Source organism: Equus asinus, chromosome 10 (genome assembly GCF_041296235.1).
Source record: "Equus asinus isolate D_3611 breed Donkey chromosome 10, EquAss-T2T_v2, whole genome shotgun sequence".
Taxonomy (NCBI): domain Eukaryota; kingdom Metazoa; phylum Chordata; class Mammalia; order Perissodactyla; family Equidae; genus Equus; species Equus asinus.
The window spans coordinates 103,688,653-103,710,316 of NC_091799.1; the positions used below are offsets into that span (position 1 = coordinate 103,688,653).

General features: G+C 50.3%; 1 protein-coding gene across 2 annotated transcripts in view; it reads right to left on the bottom strand.

The window, feature by feature from the left end:
• Positions 1-20,124, bottom strand: part of UBE2QL1 (ubiquitin conjugating enzyme E2 QL1) — a 44,856-nt gene extending 24,732 nt beyond the window's left edge. Inside the window, exons 1-2 of one of the 2 annotated variants that reach the window (XM_070519884.1) lie at positions 18,738-20,124; positions 1,906-16,880 (exon numbers count right to left, since the gene is read on the bottom strand). In XM_070519884.1, the coding sequence (XP_070375985.1) occupies positions 16,878-16,880; positions 18,738-19,532 (798 nt within the window). In that variant the 5' untranslated portion in view covers positions 19,533-20,124 and the 3' untranslated portion in view covers positions 1,906-16,877. Of the gene's footprint in view, positions 1-1,905; positions 16,881-18,737 lie in introns of those variants that run through there. The other variant, XM_014828448.3, reaches the window with a different exon arrangement.
• Between the last annotated feature and the right edge of the window lie 1,540 nt (positions 20,125-21,664).

Genomic DNA, 21,664 nt, shown 5'->3' on the forward strand with positions numbered 1-21,664 from the left:
TGAATGAAGGTTCCGCCAAGGGCTGAACTATGTCCTCCCAAATTCGTATGTTGAAGGCCTGACCCCCAGCACCTCCGAATGCGACTGCATGGGGAGATGGGTCTTTACAGAGGGGATGGAGGTAAATGAGGTCATTAGAGTGGGTCCTGATCCAAGAGGACTTGTGTCCTCACAAGAAGAGAAGATTAGGACACAGACAGGCAGAGGGAAGGCCATGTGAGGACAGAGGGAGAAAACGGCCATCTACATGCCAAGGAGAGAGGCCTCAGAGGAAACCAACCCTACTGCCACCTCAGTCTTGGAATTCCAGCCTCCAGAACAGTGGGACATAAATTTGTGTTCCTTGAGCCACCCAGTCTGTGTGGTTCCTTGTGATTGCAGCAGCCCTCCAATAATCATACAGGCTGCAATAAGAAAAGTCACAGCTGAATGGAAGAAGGGAAGAGGGGAGAGAGAGAAATAGAGACAGAGAGAGAGAGCGAGCAATGGAGAGAGACTGACAGGAGAGAATGAATTTACACAGTGGCATAGAAACCTCCAATCACGGTAAGACCACAAAGAAACAAAAGAGAAGATATTTACAGAGAACTTCTTCAAGTAACACCCTTCACATTAAAATTACTCGACAAAATAGACACCTAGCATGCTGACTGATCATCTGAGCACAGGGAGAAGGGACCCTCACTCACTGTCTGTTGGACTCCAAATGCAAGCCTCCATGCCATGTCCGCCTGGCGTGTTTTCTGACAAATAGGAAGACTGCGTTTCAAGGGCAAATGGTTAAAAAACAAGAACTCATAAAACCAATTCTTAAAACACCATGATCAATACATTTGGTGTTTAGAGAAAAGCAAAAAATTCAAATCACGTGAGATGCACACAGTGCTGGGAGTGAAATTATTTTGCTACTCAGGGACAACCAGAAAATGCCTTTTGATCAAGTGTCCCTTTGTTGCTAAAAATGTCCACTTTCCCGGCACTGCAATTACAGTGCACTCAACACCCATAATCTTTGTTTGATGATTCATGATCCTGCGGTACCTGAAGGTCATCAACTCAATTTCATTCTACAATGGCTGCAGACTGCCTACGAGGTGCAAGGGCTGGGGCAGGCCCTAAGGGCCCACACACCCCCTGGGAGCCCCACCAAACTGCTCCTCCTGTCGGGAGGTGCTCCTGCTGTGGGGATTCACAGCACGGCTCCCACGAGGAAGCAAATGCCACAGCTAGCTGGAAGCAGAGCGCTCTGGAGTCTGTACAGGGAAGGGAGCTCTCTTAGCCAGAGCCTGGGCAGGAGGAAGAGCAGAGGCTTCAAGGAGGACATGACCTGGAGATGGGCCTGGAAGGATGGGTGGGATTCCAACAGGTGACTTGGCCTTGGGGTGCTGAAGGGGGAGCTGAACATTTCCCTTGGCAGCTCATTGAATCCTCACAAGGACACCAGGTGGACTCTTGCTCCAGTTTACTGAAGAGGAAATAGGGAGATGAAGGTATGGGTGGACCCACGGCTAAGACCCTGAGAGTCTCACCACCTTCCACCTCTCTGCCGTGCCCAGGGACCCAAGGCAGGTGGGGAGGGAGCAGAAGGGGGATGGCGGAGCAGAGGGAAGGATGGAGGAGCAGACGGAAGGATGGAGGAGCAGAGGAGAGGATGAGGGAGTAAAGGGGAGGATGGGGAAGCAGAGAAGGGGGGGAGCAGAGGGGAGGATGCAGGAGCAGAGGAGAGGATGGAGGAGCAGAAGGATTGGGGAGCAGGGGGAGGATGAGGAGCAGAGGGAAGCATGTGGAGCAGAGGGGAGGATGAGCAGAGGGGAGGATGGGGAAGCAGAGGGAAAGATGAGGGAGCAGAGGGGGAGGACGGAGGAGCTGAGGGAAGGATGAGGGAGCAGGGGGAGGATGGGGGAGCAGAGGAGAGGATGGAGGAACAGAGGGAAGGATGGGGAGCAGAGGGGAGGCTGGGGGAGCAGAGTGGAGGCTGGGGGAGCAGAGAGGAGGCAGCCTTAGGGCCTGCACAGCAGAGGGAGAGATTCGCAGCAAACAGGAAGGTGATAAGCACATACATGGGAAAGAAAAAGGTGTATTAGGTAAAGCCTCTGCACAGTGGAAAAAAGAAAGATTTGAAAATAGGGATATGATGAGTCAAGGTCCCATGTTCACTGCAGCCAAATACAGGTTCAATTTGCAAGCATGGGTAGTGTTTCGTGCCTACACTGGGGCTGGGGTTTGCAGACCAGGTTCTTAGGTTCCCGCAGTGATTCCAAGCAGCAATGAGCTGGGGGTCCTCCAGGTGTGGCCTCCCCCTTCACCCTACCCTCAGCTGCTGCATCCTGGGTCTTGGGGAGTGGGTGGGGGGCACAAGAAGTCCCATGGAGCCCCTTATAACGAGTCAGAGTCTCCACGGGCACCGGGAGCAGAAGGCAAGGAGGAGAACACTGGGTCACGAGACAGCGACTTGGTGAGTTATTTTTTGCTGGTTTCCTGGTTTTCTGTTACAAAATTAAAATATTCACTCTTATTTAGACACAATCTAATTATTACCTGCCACTTCAGCTTGCTCTGAAATTTCAATATGAGTATCTGTTACGAAAGAGTCTAAGAAAACTAAGAAGGCAGTCACATTTGAAAAGTGCCAAGGCCAGCATGGTGGCACAGCGGTTAAGTGTGCAGGTTCGGCTTTGGCGGCCCCGGGTTTGCAGGTTCGGATCCCGGGTGTGGACATGGCACCTCTTGTCAAGCCATGCTGTGGCAGGTGTCCCACATATAAAAGTGGAGGAAGATGGGCACAGATGTTAGCTCAGGGCTGGTCTTCCTCAGCAAAAAGAGGAAGATTGGCAGTAGACGTTAGCTCAGGGCTAATCTTCCTCAAAAAAGAAAAAAGTGCCGGCTTCTGGTGACCGCCCCTCACAGGCAGCAGAGGAGGATGACATTATTAATCCATCAGAGGTGGGGCTTCTCATCAGGGCAGCAGGCTAGGTGGCCTTTCAGAGTCTGAACGCCTGACCGCACTTGTCTAAAATACCAGAGCAGAAACAGCTGCACCCAAGTCCAGGTGAGTCTGTTTTTCAAACATCACGAAGGCTTCAACAGGCCGACGGCGGGTACCCAAGGCCAGTGTGTACTCAGCATGGTGCTGGGCAGCCCGCGGGCACAGCGGCCTTGCCAGCGCTGAGCTCCGCCTGGGAGAGCTGCATAGCGCTGGCCCGTTTCTCTCCAACCTCCACGTAACCAGGCCAGTCCAGCCCGAACCGAGAGTGGCAGCCCAACGTGGCCAAGAACCCTCATCCATGCGGCAGCGAATCAGCTACTTCTGACCTTCCGAACCTCACAGACAAACAAATAAACAAACGGAGACTATGTGCACTGAAAACTTCTGGAACTGACTGGAAGCTGGTTCCCACTCCTTTTCCACCGATGAGACAGCGACTCATCACCTTGACTTTGGACTTTTCTCTCCTGCAGGATCTAACATCCTTGTTCCTATTGCAGAATTTAAAACCATGATATATTGTTAAGAGAATTTACTTCGGATGGCAAGGGATTATGTCAAATGTTATCGCAGCTCAATCAACATCATTGAAATCTGGGTTTACAGGAGAAGGTGTGCACTATGTCTACTTTTTCCAACTCTGCTTAATTACGTGATTCTACAGATTTGTTTAAAAAAAAAAAAACCCTTAGAATATTCTGGAACAAAAATTCAGTTTAAAAATCACAGCACAAATGCTTAAGCCTAGCTGGGCTTTGGGGAATCTTCGGATCAAGGCCAGGTTCTGGGTCCCTTGGGGCTTCTAGGGCCTGAGGCCCATGGAGTGTGGGAGGGGGCAGTGGCCATACCACAAGCCAATAGCTTCTGCAGTCTATACCTGCGTGGAAAAACAGAGAGGGTGTCCCATCCAAGGCCCACACTGAGGAAACGCTCTGCTCCTCTTCATCTATTCAGGAGGCTCTTTCTTTTGCCTTCCAATCACTACCAAACCTGTATTCTGTCCCCAGACCTTCTCTAGAATCACTATTATAAATTTAACATACGGAATAAGTTCAAAGTTTGCAAGAAACAAGTTTTAAAGGATTTACTCACCCAAACTCAGAAGAAAACCTTCTAGAATATTCTGAAGTATTTTCTAAAACGATACCCATCTGTAAATATTGTGACACTGACTTAGAAGAAGAGCAGGAAGTGATATAAATGTGACTGGCAGGAGATGAAAATGAAGATTGGGTACAATGTAGCAATATTCACTGTAATTATGCAGGAAAAAAACATGAAAAGGAAAAGAAAATACTGACTAGCAAATAAATGGATGATTTAGAGATTCCTCCTTCTGAAAGGTAAGATTACTCATGAAAAATTCTCCCTTCTTTTTGTCACTCACTCAAACTATGTTTGGCTTATGAAACTAGCTAATATCACAGTATTATTCTCATTAAGACCAAACAAATGACAAAATACCAGTCTTTCACTGTAGGTTTAGGAGCTGGAAATGTCAGAAGCACTTCCTTGTGGCAGAGGTCTTAACATCGCCCTCAACGTTTTTGGGCAACTTAATTTAATGGTATAGTATGGAAGGTTCCATTGAGTCTATGGGGACTGCCCCACAGGAATCCTGAGTGAGACTATTCTGTCCTGAGTGCACGCTAAGTGAGGGTGGTCTCTACTTTCTCAAGTCCTGCAACAAGCTCATTCTGCCCAGCCCTTCATGGTGGACCCTCTTCTCTCTGCTTAGTGGTCTCTCAAACTTGGATACACGACTGCTCCTACCTGATGATGCTACAAAATGAGACAATATAGAGGGAAGAAGATGCCCTTGGAAATTCAGCTGAGCCCCTAGTTCCTACTTGGGAAGTAACAGTCTGGTTCGATCATGTTACCCTCAGGAGCTGGAAGAAACAGGCACTTTCCTCGCCCCTCCTGTTTGCCAGCCCATCTTGTTCCTCTTGCTTGAATGCCTCCCTGTCTTGGACTTCCAGAAAGCCATGCATATGGAAGTGCTTTGTGCACAGTAAAGCTGAATGTAAATTACTCTGGGACCTGTACGGCTCTCATCAGCCCATCTCAATAACAGGTCCCTAGCTGGCATCTGCTGGCAGAACCCTCACTCCTTTCCCCATGCAGACCCATGCCTCATAGGTCTGCCTGCTGGCTGCATCCTTCATACACTTCCTCCCACACTCAGGTTCTGAGATCTGGACCACAGGTGTCTTTCTTGGTTAGGTCCTGACCAAGACCTAGTTCTGAAGTCCCTGAAGGTCGTCTGGTCACAGGGACTTGGAGGGACCGTCTATCCCTTTTTCAACAGGCCTGAAAGAGTTAACCGATGGTCACCTGCCCTTGTGCAATCTACTGGCCCCGTCAAGGGCGATAAAGTCAAGTGATGAGTAACAGTTGCAGCAGAGCCAGCTGGGCTCATCCTTTCCCACAAAGCTGGGAGGGCCCTGTGGCTCATCCGAATGGGAAAACCAGCCAGCCTTGGAGACTCTAAACGGTATGTGGTTGGGGCCAAGCGCAGATTGAGGGCTTTTAGGGTAGGGCGACTGAAATGATCTCAACCAAAAGATTCGATGACAGCTAAATAATTAGTTTACAAGAGGGAAAAAGAGACACAGATAAATGTGGAAAGATAGTCTGAGCAACGCTGGGTAGAACTGTTTCTTTTTGCTGACTATGATGCTGAAAACATTACCAACCTAAAGCGGTAGTTATGGCAACACCACCCAGGCCCATAAACTGATTTAGATATTGTTATAAACTCCATTTCCATGCAGAAGATAACCTCCCTTCTTAGAATGATAAGAACAGCAGGCTGAAAAACATTGGGGAGAGGAGAATGCTTCATGTCGAATGATCTCAGAGGTTGAATTTCAGATTTCAATATTGCTCAACTATGGGAAAATCACTGAGAGCACAACAGCATGAAAATCCTGGAGCGCCAGTGAACTGAATACCATTCCCTCTGCTTATGAGAACGCTGATCCTAGCCATCCGAGCCTGGAGGGTTAGAAAGAACTCTAGGGATATCTAGTCACTCTCCTACCAAATGCAAGAAGCGTTCCCCTAGATTGGGGACCAATGCTCAGGGCCCTAATTGACCGAGCAACAAAGAGAAGGTGAGCCAGGCGTGGGTGTTCCGTTGCTGATTCACCTGCAACCGTCATCATATCATCTAATACCACAGATGTTTCTGAGACAATTCAACAATTCCTGCAGGTTGAACATTTCAACTAGATTTCTTTTGAATTCTGCTAAAGAAAAGGCCTTTCTAAAGGGGTTAGGAAGGCAAGGGATAACTGATGACCGTGAAATTCTCCTTCAATTGTACGGAGGCAATTCGTGTTCATTCTGGGTGGCCCGGGATAACTGCTGGAGAACACAGTGTTTTACAAAATTTTAAATTTGATTTCTGAACCAGCTTTTCTTCTTGAAACAAAATGGTAGCCAAAAAGTTTTCAAGTGGACATCACATTCTGTGAAAAGAAAGAATCTCAACAATATTTAATGGCTACCAAACACCTTGGGCGTGCATTTAGAGACAAAAGAGGTAAATGTTTAAATAATAATATTCTCCTAGGGAATTTTCTAACTTAGCAGCAGCAAAAGAAAGTTAAGCTAATGTAAAATACTACTAACAAATAGGATTCTTAAGAGAGTAAAGATGCGAAGGTGAAAAAACAGCCGTCAAATCTGCGGTTGCACAATAACATGATCATGGTCATCATCAGAAATCAACTCCGGAGGATGCAAAATGAATTGATGATAGAAAGTCAACAGAGATAATGACAAGAGTCCACAAGGAGAGGCAGGAGTTTTGAGGGGGTAAAAAGGAGGCTATACTGTGATTTTTGTGATTATTTGTAAAATTATGGCAAAGTATAAAAAATTTGAGCAAGCTGAATGTCAACATTGCCATGAAATACTAATAGCTATGAAGGCAGATCCCTCGTGTCATGGATGTTGAATGTTAGCCCAGTCCTGGGTCTTTGGTCATACTTTCCTTGTGTATTTATTTCAACAAATATTCTACTTTAGAATATTTAAGGGAAGGAACATCTGTTGATCACCTCCTGTATGCAAGGCACTTGTAAACATCACGTCCTTTGAGCATCATGGTTCACCTCTGAAGTGGGGTCATGCCCCTCACCTTCAGGGGAGGCACCTGAGGCTTGTGGAGGTGGTTACCTGCCCAGCAGAGAAGCAGGCTCGGGAGGATGGGTGGTATTGGGGCCCTGCCCTGCTTCCAGGCCCATGGCTTTATTCCAACCCCACCTGACAAGACGATGATAGAACTGAGAGAACTATTGGGCTCCTCAACCTGTTCCCAGTGGTTCTGGCCATGAGCTACACAATATGCTTTAAGATCTTTGCCAACACAGCCATCAACACTTAGGGCCATGCACTACCGGGAGTTCTCAACCTGGGGCCACACACCCGCAAGGGTACATGAACTTGGATGGGAAAAATGTCTTAGTTTTCACTAACTCCCATTTGCAATTCAGCACTTCACTTAATTGTGATTGAAAGTAACAAACCAGAGCAGTATTAGCAATACCTTCACATCGTCACCAACAGAAGTCCCAGATTCTTTTTTTAACTTTTTTTTTAAGATTTTATTTTTTCCTTTTTCTCCCCAAAGCCCCCCGGTACACAGCTGTATATTCTTCGTTGTGGGTCCTTCTAGTTGTGGTATGTGGGACGCTGCCTCAGTGTGGTGTGATGAGCAGTGCCATGTCCGTGCCCAGGATTTGAACCAACGAAACACTGGGCCGCCTGCAGCGCAGCACGCAAACTTAACCACTCGGCCACGGAGCCAGCCCCCAGAAGTCCCAGATTTTTAAAAACCACATTACAGTTGTTGTGGATATCCTGAAATGCCATCAGTGCTCATTACTACATCCAGCTAGGGGTGTTGTTGGGCCAGACTCTAGATCTTGATATTAAATGTGTTAATAAAGACGTGCTTTTTAATTGCATTTTTAGTTCATCACGTTTTTCTTTTAAATGTGATAACCGTATTTAAATATAATTACTTTCCTTTTAAATCCTATGAATTTTATTTTGTGTATTTAAAAACATTATTCTGAAGAGGGGTCCACAGCCATCCCCAGATGGCCATGCAGTCCTCCAGCTGGCCTTGTGAGGTCACAGGTGGCAGGAAGGGGTTCTGGGGTCTCCTGTTCCTCTCTGACTGATCCGTGAGAATAAGAGCAAGAGACCTGCATCTCTCTTATCTATGAAAAGGCAGATGCCAGGATTTCCTTTTAAATAAAATTACTAAAAGAGAAAATCATCCTAATTCAATCCAGCAGAGTTCAAACTCACTTTTTATTAGATTAGTTTTATTTATGAATTGTAATAATTTCCTTTAAGCTTTATCAATTTTACTGGTTGATCCTACAGCTAGAGAAACTGTGTTTTATGAGCTTTCGAAGATTATGCTTCATAATACACATTATAAAAGTGATGAAAGGAAAACCAAACAGGTCTACGTGGCCAAGCAGGTCTACGTGGGATGGGATGGCAGCGGCCACCCTGGACCACTCATCTTTGTTACTTTCAGGCACCTTCACGTTGGACGAAGGTATTTCCCGGGAGTACCCTAACCCCGCATGATCTGCTTTCCCCAGGCCAAGCTGGAGGAGGCCTCCAACCCCAGGGGAGTGGTCTCCCATACACATAAGCTTCAGGGGAAGCTTCGACGAGGAACAGCCCCCTTGCACAAAGTGAGATTAAAGAAATTATTATTAATTTAGCATTTTGATGACTTTTAAAAAGTTAAATTTTAAAGGCTTATTGTATTCAACTAGTTACAATTAATTTAAGCTTGTAACAAATTCAACTCCAAGTTTCTCCCATAATATTTCTGCTATTCCCTGGCTAGGAAACAGAGTGGAGTAGGGTGTGCCTTTTTTTTTTTTTTGAGGAAGATTAGCCCTGAGCTAACTACTGCCAGTCCTCCTCTTTTTTGCTGAGGAAGACTGGCCCTGAGCTAACATCCATGCCCATCTTCCTCTACTTTATATGTGGGACGCCTACCACAGCATGGTGTGCCAAGTGGTGCCATGTCCGCACCCGGGATCCGAACTGGGGAACCCCTGGCCGCCGAGAAGCGGAAAGTGCGAACTTAACTGCTGCGCCACCAGGCCGGTCACAGGTAGGGTGTACCTTTAATCATAAAAGACTTCATCACAGATTAGCCTTGCATTAATTAATATTTACTTTGTACGATTACATCCAACTCCTGATTGGTGTCTCCTGGGAAGCAAAATGTGCACTCAGTGTGACACTCAAAAGTGGCCCTAATTCACATGGATCAGTAAGGCGAAAAGAACCATCTTAATAATTATGTCACAAATGTCCAACTTAATAAAGGAGCAATAGTTGCTTTTTATTATAACCATATATTATAAATTCTGTAATTCCATATTCTGATTTTTGGAAATTTCTGACTTTCAAGATCAATAAATGGAATGCACCCCCCTTAAACAACATTTTTCTGGAAATTTCTCCTTGAATTCCTAAGTGAGCTTTTTAAATGAACACATTTCAACTCTAAGTACAATTTAATCTATTATAAGATAGTATTTCCTTATCTTTCTCATCAAAGAACTCAATAAAAAAATGTTGGGAATGCTTACCAAATATTTTGATGGAGAATTAGCATTTATTTTACAGAAATTATTTTTAAAGCAGTAATTTCTTCAGTCTGAGTGGTTTTACCAATGTAATAGCTATGTTCAAAAGCATTTACTTCTTCAGTTTGGAATCCTTAAAATGCATTTCCCTTTTGTGTATAGAAGAAATAAGGCAGCGATAATTATCTTTCGCCTACCATCTTAAAGAAGTAAAACATTATTCCATTTTACACCATAGATACAACAAACTTCTGTTGAATTTGGACCAATAAAGTTGCCCAACTTTGCTGATAATTCTCTAGCACGTGTTAGATTGGTGGATACATTATCCCCGCCTTGGGCATCAATTTGCAGTGCTGTAGCAAACCAAGCACATCATCATTGCAAAGACATCCCTGAGGTCCACAGGTACCCATGGGGAACAGCCAAGCTGCATGTGCTCCTTGGCTTGAGGGCTTCCACTTGCCAACTCCACAGCTCATCGAAACCAGGTGGCTCTGGCACTAGACTGCCTGGTGGCAACTCAGCTCTGCCCTTTCCTAACCACCTGCCTCAGGCACAGATTCAACCTCAGTGAGCCTCAGTTTCCGCCTCTGTAAAATGGGAATAACAGCAGCACTCATCTTATAGGCTGTTGCAAGGGTTTAACCAAATGACCGAAGGAAAGCATTCTGCAAAGCAGCTCGCCCACCATAAGCACCTGATACACATGCACAACCTTCCTTATCATATTGCAAAGAGGGGCAAAGCGAAGGGGATGGGGTGTCTGCTCAGATAAGCAAATTGTGTGACAAACACATTTACTGGCACACACCATGTGCTGGGCATTGTGTGTGGGGAAGGGGGAATACAGCTGTAAATACGTAAATGCAGTCTAACAGCATATGCATAGAAATGAACATTTTCTAGGAAATTCAGAGGTGGTTCAGACGAGGGAGTCCTTGCTTCATTGTGGGAGCAGTTGAAAGGCCCTTTGCAGAAGAGTTTGTGCATCTCAGCGGGGTTTTGAAGGATGGCCCAGGGCTTGCCTGGTGAGTGGGGGTAGGAGGGGGTTCGGGGAGAGGGCTTCCCAGATGGTACAGATCTGTGAGCTACGGAAAGGCTGACAGAGGGACCTCTGTGGGGGCCATGGCGGGGCCTGGGTTGGGGAGAGGAGTGCCACTATGGGTGGCCAGGGCTCGGGGCCTTGGGTTCTATTCTGTGAGGGTCACAACCAAGGGTGTGAGAAAGCTAGGTCTGTGTTTTAGAGGAAACAGGAAGACAGCAGCAGGGAAGACGGAAGGGGACAGAGAGAGACTGGATGGGGGCATTGCGGGAATCCAAGCAAGCAGGAGGTGACAAGCGTCTAATGAGGCAGGAGTGCAGGTGGAGAGGAAAAGCGAGGCTTGAGAACATGAAAGGAAGAGTAACAGTTAATCCTGCTCCCTGACCACGCCCAGCCCTGCCGGCTGGGGAAGCGACAAGTTCAGGCCACCTCTCCTGGCTTCCACAGCTATGCCCTGCCCTCCTCTTCTAAACCTTTACCACCTAATTGGTCCCTAATTCGCCTCCTCCCCCAATTTCTCAATCTGGGTTCTTGATCCTCCTGCTCAGCTGGCTTCCTCCTGGCCTCCCAGGGTAGCTGACCCGGGAGACAACCAGGAGGTGGACTGGGGATGACACACAGAATGGGGAAAGGTCACCCCAGGAATGCCAAGAGCAAAGTGGCTACATCATGGTAGACCCTCAGCAGATGGGTGCTGGGTGGATAAATGAATGGATGAAGTGTGTGACAATGAGGAAAAAGCAGTTAAACCTTATCTTAGTTTGCTGACTTGCTGGTAGGAAAGTGCAGAAGTTACTGGAAATAATTCTACCATTACAACAACTCCTTTGTGTGTTTTAGGAAATGCCTGGTCTTTTCATTTACTAGCAATGAAGCAATCTTCAGAAAAACAGGATGGCCCTCAATGTCAGGGTCAAGTCTCACCCACCTGTAAGCTTCGCTCCCTCTAGGAACTTTACACAGAAGATCTGAAGACCCTGCTGACCCCAGGACCCCAGCTCTCCCAAGTACCTAGGGCACACACAGGCCACTGTCACTTGTTAGGTCCACGTATATTCAACAAATGGGCACTTACCCCAATACTAAGCAAGATGTAACTGCCAAGCTGCCTAGCACGTCAAAGACAAATATGAATGGGTTTTGCATCATCCTCACTAGACAGTTCTCCGTGGCAGGACCTTATGCATGTCTTATTCACCACTGTGTGCCTAGTAGTGCCTGGTACACTGTAGGCACTCAATACCTGTGCTGTGTGAATTAGTTAATTATCCACGGCTCTGGGCGGTCCCTGCACCCAAGCCCTCACAGCTGCGTCTAATCAAGAGGGGAGTGAACTATTTCGAGCACATTTCCTTTTTCAGAGTTCACACTCCGTCTTGGTCTACACACTCTGTCCAGGGAGGAAGGACTTGGTTTCAGGACAGCCTTCTCTACCAAAGGAGAGCTTCTGGGGGGCTCGGTCAAGTTGACATAGACAGTGAGTCCAATAAAGTGGGAGCAGGGAAGCACAGGGGGCGATTACAGCTACCACTACCTGAAGCTCGCTGCTGTGCTGCTGGTGGGAGGATGCATCCCAGACGGGCAGACGTGGAAAAGATGAGCAATTACAGGTCCAAGGCGACTTTCTCAACCCAGGCCGTCCATTGGAATCATGCAGGAGTTTTTCCAACAAGCCTATACCAGGCCCTGACCCTAGACCCACGATGTCTGCATCTCCGAGGGTAGGGCCCTGGCACTGGAATAAGGTAAATGCTCCCCAGGGCGTTAACTTACCATGAGGGCTGAGAACCACTGGCAGAGAGGAAAGGAGTTACACCTGTCATCCACCCTCCTCCCCACCTCCCCACCACCTTATCAACGCAGCAAAACCTAGGATCCAGGAGATTTGAAATGTGGCTCAAAGAACCCACTATTAGTGGCTGTCTTTATTTATTTATTTTTTTTGTGATAAACACGAAAGCCATTTCAATCGGTTCCTTAGCTGCCCCCAAAGTGGTACTTCTGATGCTGCCTTCCTTCTAAACCTGGATTCACACGCACCTGTTCCTGGGGATGAGGCCAGGTGTGCTGGGCTGGCGGTCTCATGCTTTAGGACAAACTTCAACTTATTGTTCACTTCGGCACTTTCTATTAAAAAACAAACAAAACCCCCAAAACTGTGCTGTCCCTTAAAGAAAAAACCCTCATAACCTTTAATAGAAATCAGAAAAGTAAACAGAAACGTATTTACATCCTCTTATTGCAAGTACACATTCTCAAAAGCCGACAGCTTGGGGTAAAGTAAGTCACTACTATTATTAACTGTCCCGCCAGCCATGGGACGAGTGCGCTGGCCAGGGAGTCGTGGGAGCCCGCCAGGTTAGCATCGGCTATTTTTAGGAAGCAGAGTCCCATCCGCGTCCTCCTGGCCGCCCTACTTGATATCAGAACAAGCTGTTTTTCTCTCCGAACAGTCAAGCCCACGGACACCTCAAGCTGCAGAGTCATCCTGGGTGGGTAACTATCTCCCTCACCCACACCCAGCACGGGACAAACTGACACAGTGACTCCTGAGAACCCCCACAAATCCAGTCCCCTCGGGTGAGTCACACACATTACCACCCCCTGGTTATCAGAGTTCACGCCATCGGTTCGCCCAGCTTCCCTCCATCCCTCTGTCCCCAGCTGCACTCAAGCCTGGCCATGCTGGGACTCCTCACTGTGGTCCTGTGTTCACACCGATGGGCTTCACTTACGTTGCTCTGCAAACCAGTGACAGACTCTAGAGAAATGGGGGGTTCAACTGGTTAAGAAATTCTTGTTTGGGCTATTGATGGGCTGCCTCGTGACCCTACAAAATTCACATGTTGGAGTCCTACAGCCAGCACCTCAGAAGGCGACTATATTTGGAGGCAGGGTCTTTACAGAGGGAATCAAGTTAAACTGAGGTCATTGGGGGGTGGCCTATCCAATATGCCTGGATAGAAGAGGAGATGACACAGACATGCAAAGAGCAAAAACCATGTGAAGACACAGGGAGACGACGGGCAGCTAGAGCCAAGGAGAGGGGCCTGGAACAGATGCTCCCCAGCACCCTCAGAGGACCCAACCCTGGCGTCACCTTGACCTCAAATGTCTGCCTCCAGAACTGTGAGACAGTAAATGTCTGTTGTTTACGCCTCCTAGTCCGTGGTACTTTGCAACGGCAGCCCTAGCAAACGCATACGGGGCTTTTAATGTTGTGTTAATTCTAACAGTTTAGGAGCCAAGAAACTTTAGGAATGGGGCTGGCCCCGTGGCCGAGTGGTTAAGTTCGCACGCTCCGCTGCAGGCGGCCCAGTGTTTCGTTGGTTCGAATCCTGGGCGCGGACATGGCACTGCTCATCAAACCACGCTGAGGCAGCGTCCCACATGCCACAACTAGAAGGACCCACAACGAAGAATATACAACTATGTACCAGGGGGCTTTGGGGAGAAAAAGGAAAAAAATAAAATCTTTAAAAAAAAAAAAGAAACTTTAGGAATCCCCAAGGCTGTCATCTGTGTCACTTTTTCTGATAGGACCTGGTGATTTTGCAGTCATCAGAAAAATGCTGTTTCTAGGCCTCGTCCTTTGGAAGAAGTTCTGAAGATGGGCTTTCCATGTGTGCACATGTGCACGCGTGTGTGTGTATGTGCACGATTCTCAGGGACACCCACGGTGCAGAGCCCCTTAAGCCCTAAAGCCGATCTCACAGATGCACCCGATCATCATACAAAGCTGATTTGCAGAGCCCTTTACTTCCTCTTCACATTCCGACAAGTGGCGACATCTGCCAGTTTCCTTTATTCCAGAATCCCAGAAACTAGGGCTGTCAGGCCAACACAACTGTCCTGGAGCCGCTTACCAATTTTGGATTCAAATACTAAGATCTGAGGATGTTTTAGTCCTGTGGTTCTCAGTCTTCTGCCGATGGCTGGCTGTGTATCTGATCTTTGTGGACAGAAATGATGCTCACACAGGCCACAATTAACAGACGACTGCCTGGACACAGCCAGATGCTCAGATGGCCCCGGGCTTGACTTTGCCACTCCTGATGGCTGCGGGCTGGTTTTCAGAGCCATGCTGCTCAGTGCTGAATTCCAACACGAAGTTGTATTAATTCACCTGACTGCGTGGAGCTGCAGGTCCCTCACCTGGACAGGGGCCACTGAAATAGAACCAAGTGAGCTGACACAGCCTAAGCGCTCAGCTGGCCCAGAACTTGGCACAGAGCGAACAGTCAATGGGAGCTGCTGCTGCTGCCATGGTTACCAGCAACGTCTTCATGCCAGTTGGGTCTGTGGTTGGCTCTGAAGGGACAGATGAGGAGTGAAGAACTGTCCTTCAAGTGCCGTCTGGTTCCCTGCTCCTGGCGAGGTCTAACTAATTAAAAAGGGGACAGACAGGAGGTAAACTGATGTGCAAATAGAACTCTGAGTTAGGGCACCCTCAAGTGGCTTTTTGGGACCCTTTTGGTCATACAACTGCAAGAAGAGGGTGTGTGTCCAGTCATCCAATTATCCCAGGCTCCAATCCCGCAGTATGAGCCAGGGATCTCCAAGGCCCCTCCCTGACAGGACCCTCCTGCCTCGCTGCTTGTCTGGCCAGGCTTACGGAAATCTCTGCAAATGGAGCTTCAGCCTTTAGGCCCCTGCTAGGCGCAGGCACTGTGCCGACCCTGTAGGTGACTTTGTTTCAAGACCAGTGTTTTACAGCTTTCCACTGTCAAAAATCCTATAGAGGAGCAAGGATGTCTTCTTTGAATCAGTAGGTGATAAAGGATATAAACAATGGCCTAAACTTTTAACATTTTCACCAGTTTGTTTTAAAAGTACAGGAATTTTCAGCCAGTTGCAGAGAACCAAAAAGAGTGACCTAAAATGTCTCCATTTAGCGAAAAGAGGGCTTAGTAACAGACAACAGACCAAGAGGCAAGTCATGTATGCCGCTCCCTCTACGTGGAATATATCACACAAGAAACTGATGTTAATTTAATTCAAAACAACCACCATCCATAAAGCAGCCCACAAGATTTCAACAACATGGGCCAATAGTTGGTAAAGGCCTCGTAAAATGACTGAATTTATCATATCACGTCATAAACGCAGACTTTTTATCTTGTACACGAAACAGTTAAGCAGATCTTTTCTTAATATTACCAATGAAACCGTAAAAGTATTTTACGATTTCTCTAAAGATATAGAAACAAAACCAACTTATTATACCCTCAGTTCAGAAAGTTAAGCTGAACAGTTATGAAAGGGGAAAACGAGCCTTTTCTAACTTTGGCGCTGAAGAAAAACGAATCCTAAAGAAGAGATGCCAACAGATGGAGGAATGTAACGGGACGGAACGATTCTTCTAAAGTCATTATTGGTTTCGTGGTAGTCCCGGTTCCCCCTGAATACCTAATCAGGTATTCTGATTGCTTTCCCAAAACCTATACCCTTAACTATGGAAATAATTTGGTAAGTACACTACATGCAAGGAACAGTCTGTAGGAAGGGAATTCACAAAAGAAGGAAGCGCACAGACCAGCCCAGGCTCCTGAAACACTAATGACTCCTTTTGTGCACGGAATCCTGAAACACTGGTGACTATTCGCATCCCCTAACCTTACACGGCATCTTCAATAGTTCACGTACCCTACATTACTCTCTTTTGGAGGTTGAAGTAAGCATAGAAAAGGCAAAGAAACTGAATTAGTATTTTAAAAAGTTGCCAAATTCTCACCTTCCCTTCAGATATTTTATATACCAGCATTTAGTATTGGTAATATAACACAATATGCTCAGTGGAGGACCCTGAGTTCAATTAAGATTTTGAAATTAATAAATAAAAATGTTGATAATTACTATCAACAATGAAGTCTCTAACTTGCCAACTGTATTCAAGTCTCTCAATTTTGAATACAAAGAAAAGGAGTATTTACACGAGGACCTGCCCATTTAACAGAAGTACATGGGCATCAAGAGAACTATTATTCATAGCATTAATGTAAACGTGGAAAATATCTAATTTACTGACTTATCTCTTAGAAAAAACTTCCTTATTTCTCATCTGAAATCTTTATTTTGTTGCATCTTTCAAAATGCAGGCTGTGGCCCAGGTGACCTCTAGGATTTCTTCCACATCTAAATGTCACGATTCTGTGATGCCAGAAGCCAAAATGACATTCCTGTTCCCTGATCACCGAAGTCAGCTTCACTGTGAAGAATAAAAGAAAGTCAGAGACTGTTCCAGGGAGTTCTGATTAGCAGTGATTTAAGAAACGACTCACAAAGGCATTTCTGCATAATATTCTTCCACATCATTTGTATAAATTCTGTTCGAAAAATAAACTGAGACCCCCCTCCCACCCCCGTGGCTTGTATCAAACCAGAGGCACCTGACACCACAGCCAGCATGGAACTGTAGGCTTCGGAATGAAGCCTGACGTTACAGCGTTAAACCTCGCCCAGTGAAAGATGTCTTTCCCCGGCTGTTACGTCCAGCCTATTCCCAATTCCAGAAATGAGCAGAACCGGAGCCCCAGAAGACACAGACTAGCAGGACAGTCACAAGGCTAGCCCTGGTCATACCAGACCTCGGTCAGGAATTAAGCGCCCTTCTCCACTGGAGTTAAAACGCTATCGGTTTGGAATCCCAGGGGTTCCACCACTAGTGAAATTGGCAGAACAAGCATTATTTGATTAGTGTGAAAGATCCTGCAGTGAAAGAGACAGACACAGGTGACAGGGACTGACGGTTTCTGATATGCCTGCCGTAGAAAGATCAAATCGAGGTCATTCAGGGTCTTTAAACAAAACAATGATTCTCTGTAAATCTAAAAGATGCCCATATAAAAAACATGAGTTTATTAAGTGATGTTTAATACTGATTAAGGAAAGCATTGACCAACTTGAACACGATCAAGAGCATATGATGTGAGAAGACAAAACCATCATGCCTTGTCCGCAGCCAAGTAGGAACATATCTCAGCAGATTTATTCCTTCTCTGCTCTCAAGGTCTCTGGGGTTCCTTTTAGGTAAAGCCGCCATCTGGTACAACAGGGGAGAAGACTCAGGCATCAAGCTCATCCCTTATTTCTGTACTTACTTAGAAGTCCTTAGCCCTGATAGACGATTTAGCCCCTGGGGGCATGAGGAAACCAACGGAAGAAATAGGTCTGAGAGAGACCAAGACATTGAACAGCGACTCCAGAGGCGATAGTCCCGGAAGGGGGGAGGTCCCAGGCATTTCCTTAACGGAGTTTGGCCTTGTCACTTAAGGAGCCACTCAGCCCACACCTCTGCCTCTCCAGTGAAATTTCTCAAGAGCAAAATTTTCACCTTTGCACTAGATGCTGCTCAGAAGGAGAGCAGAGCAGGCAGGCAGAGTCACCCGCAGGCTGCTGGCCCTCTGCAGAGCACCCCCACTCCAGAGCACCCACCTGAGAAGTCTGGGGAGGAAACCTTTGTGCGTATGCGTGCGTGTGTGTGTGTGTGTGTGTGTGTGGGGGGATGATAAACTAGGCTGGACATTTAGATCCTGAGGTACGCATAAAGTTCCACCTTCACAGAGATTAGGGGGAAAGGAGTGGGGAGAAGCAGACTAAGGGGAGAGGTTGGGGAGAGGGGAGTCAGGGAGGCTGAGCGGTGGACAGGGAGAGGGAGAGAGGCGAGATGGTGGAGGGCGAAGGGCGAAAGAGGTGTGCATGGAGGAATGGAGAAGGGGATAAAGGACAGAAGGTAGAGAGGACAGGAGGGCGAGAGGGACGACAGGGGTGGGGGTGAGGGGGAAGGGAGAGGAGGGGATGGGGCAGCGCAGGAGAGAGAGAGCAAAAGAGAGACGGCGGGGGTGAGGGGTGGAGACCCGGAGAGACGGGATGGAAAGTAAGAGAGGAAGAAAACGCTCAGGGAAAAAAAGCAGCGGAGGCACCAGGAAGGTCTCCCAGTTGGAGGCTGGTTTAGAAATCGCCCCGCGCGCGCACGAGCAGCCCGACCGGGAGCGAGATGGCCGGAGGGGCCAGCCCGACGCGGGTGGGACCCCAGGCCGCACGCCCCCGGCCCCTCCCAGCTTACCTGGCCCTTAACCAGGCTGGCGGCGAACTGGCGCATGACGGCCTCCACGGTGTAGGCGCTGGACCAGCCGCGCGGCGTGAGCAGCTCCATGCAGATGGCGCCGCCGTCCAGCACGTAGCCGTTCTCCAGGCGCGGGCTGAGCACCCGCATGAAAGGCGGCGAGAAGGGGAAGTTGTCGGGGAAGGTGAGGTTGAGCAGGATGAACTCGGTGTTGGTCTCCTTCATGTCCTGCCACAGCACCGAGTCCTTGTCCACCTGGTGCAGCTTCACGTTCCAGTCGAAGAGGCTCTCGTCCACCAGCTCCACGGAGATGAAGCGGTCGCTGAGGCGCGCGATGTCCTGCAGCTCCTTCATGAGCCGCCGGCTGCGCACCTGCGTGCAGTGCTGCTGGCGCGCCGCGGGCACCAGGCTGCCGCCCGCCGCCGCCGCCGCCGCCGCCGCCGCCGCCCCCGCCGGGCCCGGCCCCGCCCTGGCGCCCGCCGCCCGCTCCCGGGGGCCCCCGGCGCCCGCCGCCCCCGCCGCCCCCGCCGCCGGCTGCGGCGGCTTGTCGCGCGGGGCCAGCTCCGGAGCGCGCTTGCCCTTGCCCTTGCCGGGCCCGGGGCTCGTGTCGCCCGCGCCCCCGGGGGGGTGCTGCTGCTGGGGCTTGTGGCCGCCGCTCTTGGAGCCGCCCTTGCCGCGCAGCGACGCGCTCTGCTGGCCGCTGCCGCCGCCGCGGTGGTTGTGGTGGTGCTTGGGGTCCTCGGTGTCCCGGTTGTGCAGGCGGATGAGCCCGATTTTGCGGAGCAGCGTGGCCATTTTAGGCTCGGCGCCGGCGCCGGCGGGGGTCTCCCCTCGGCTCCTGCCCCCGGAGCCCGAGAGCCGGGGCGCGAGGGGCGCGGGGCGGCGACGACGGGCGACCACTCAGCGGAGCGCGGCGCGGGCCACCCCAGGCGCCGGCGGCCGTGGCGCAGCGGAGGGGGCAGCACGCGCGCTCGCCGGCCGCTGTGTCGCCGCTGTCATATGACGGGGCCCGCTCTCGCTCGGGCTCCGGCCGCCCGGGGAGGGGAGGCGTGGAGGGGCCGCGGCGCGGCTGGCCGTCCCTGGGCCGGTCCTTGGGCGCAGCCCCCGGAACCCGGTGTCCGCGGTCCTTTGTGCGCGGCCGCAGTTGAGCTGGCCTCGAGTCCAAGCGCCGCGCCGGGGCGCGCAGAGCCGCCCGCAGCGCCCCGGAGGCAGCGATGTGGCCGCGGGCTCGCGCGGTGCGCGCCGGGCGGGCCGTGCTGCGCTGGCCGCTACCGCGGGGCCCCGTCCGCTGCCACTGCCGCTCGCGTCGCCGCCGCCGCTGCGGCTGCTGACATTGCAGAGGCGGCTGCTCCGTCTGAGCCGAGCGCGGCGCGGAGGGGGCGGCCCTGCCGGCCGCGGGGGGGGGGGGGGGGCGCGGGGCGGAGCCGCGGGCTTGCCTGCGCCGTGCCGCCCCCGCCGCCCGCCCGCCGCCCGGCTCCCGCGGCGACACGCGCACGGCCGCTGGGGGGAGACAGCAGCGCGCGCCGGCTGGCCGGGAGTGGGGCTGCGGGGTGGCTGCGCGCCGGGCCGAGCAGCCCGCAGATGCCCGGGGGAGGGTGGGGACCAGCGGGAGAAGGGGCGTGCGCGGGCGCTCCCTAATGGGGGTCTCAGAGGCTCCGGGTTCTTCTGCCCGGGACCCGGGTTCGGCGCGTCCGCGGGCCCAAGCCTCTGACCTCACTTAACCTCGTTAGAACAGTCCGGAGGGGAAGGGGTGCCGGGGAAGCGTGGAAAGCAACCTGTTTATTGATACCCTCAGACCAGATGGAGCCCAGCGTCCCACACACCAGTCCTGGGCCGGCGCGGGGACGGGGGACTAGTGGACCAGCGGCGGGGACCCTTTCATAAAGACTGATCAAAGAATCAGGGCCGGGGAGGAGGATGCGGGAAGCGTGCCCGTCACCAACCCCATAAAGAATAGCTCCCTGGAATCACGACTTTAAAGGGTGAACGTTTCGCGAATTCACCCTCTCTATCGCGGTCCGGCTCCTCTCCTGTCTGCCACTCTAGAGGGTCCCTGCATCTCGAAAAGGGGTCCCCAGAGGAGAGGACCGCCAAGCACTGGCTTTCCAGTCGTTTCCAAAAGGCTGCAGGGAAGCGCATCCAACGCTGGCGCCAGCGGGTGCTCAGGGCGCAGGGCGGGCCCCTCTGCGGCCTCCTGGGGTCCCCGGCACCCGCGGCTGACCGCGCGGAAGAGGAGGGGATGCTCCTTCGACCTGGATGCTTTCATCCCTCTCTTCCCTTTCTGCCTTTAACCCATTGAAACTTATTTTTATCTGGTGAAATTTCAAGCACAAGCCTGTTCAGAGCCCCGGGAGCTGGAAGAATCTGGGAATGGGTGAAGCTTCGGTGCTCGCAGGAAGCGCGCTGCCACGCACCTTCTAGGACGTGTGGCCGAGCCGCGCAATGGCGAGAGGTGGCGTTGACAGCTTTAGTATAGGAGACACCACCCCGTAAACCTAAAAGGCTAACGACTCTACGCTTTACCGCTGTTCCTGGTTTGCCTTTCAACATTAGGAGCCTCCAAGTGCATCCGCAGAGCGCGTTCATTCTGATCCCGTCATGATGGTTTTTTTTGAAAGTCTTTACCATTTCACTTTTCCCAAATTGTTAAGAATTTTCACTGTGAAAAATAACTCTTCAGGCCTCTTCGGAGACGACGACACACCTGACCGGCCTGGGGTTCGATTATCTGGGTTGTCTACCAGGAGAGCAAGGTGTCAGCATAATCCTCACCAGCTTGTGGCAAGTGAGCAGCAGGTGCCTGCACCCAGGGACACCGTCCCCTGGAGAGGTGACTCTGTGCAAGGAGGCCCGTCTCTGGAGGCTGTTTTCCAGTGGGTGGAACTGGGCAGCGCGGTGGCCCAAGCAAGACCAGTGGTGGTGACCAG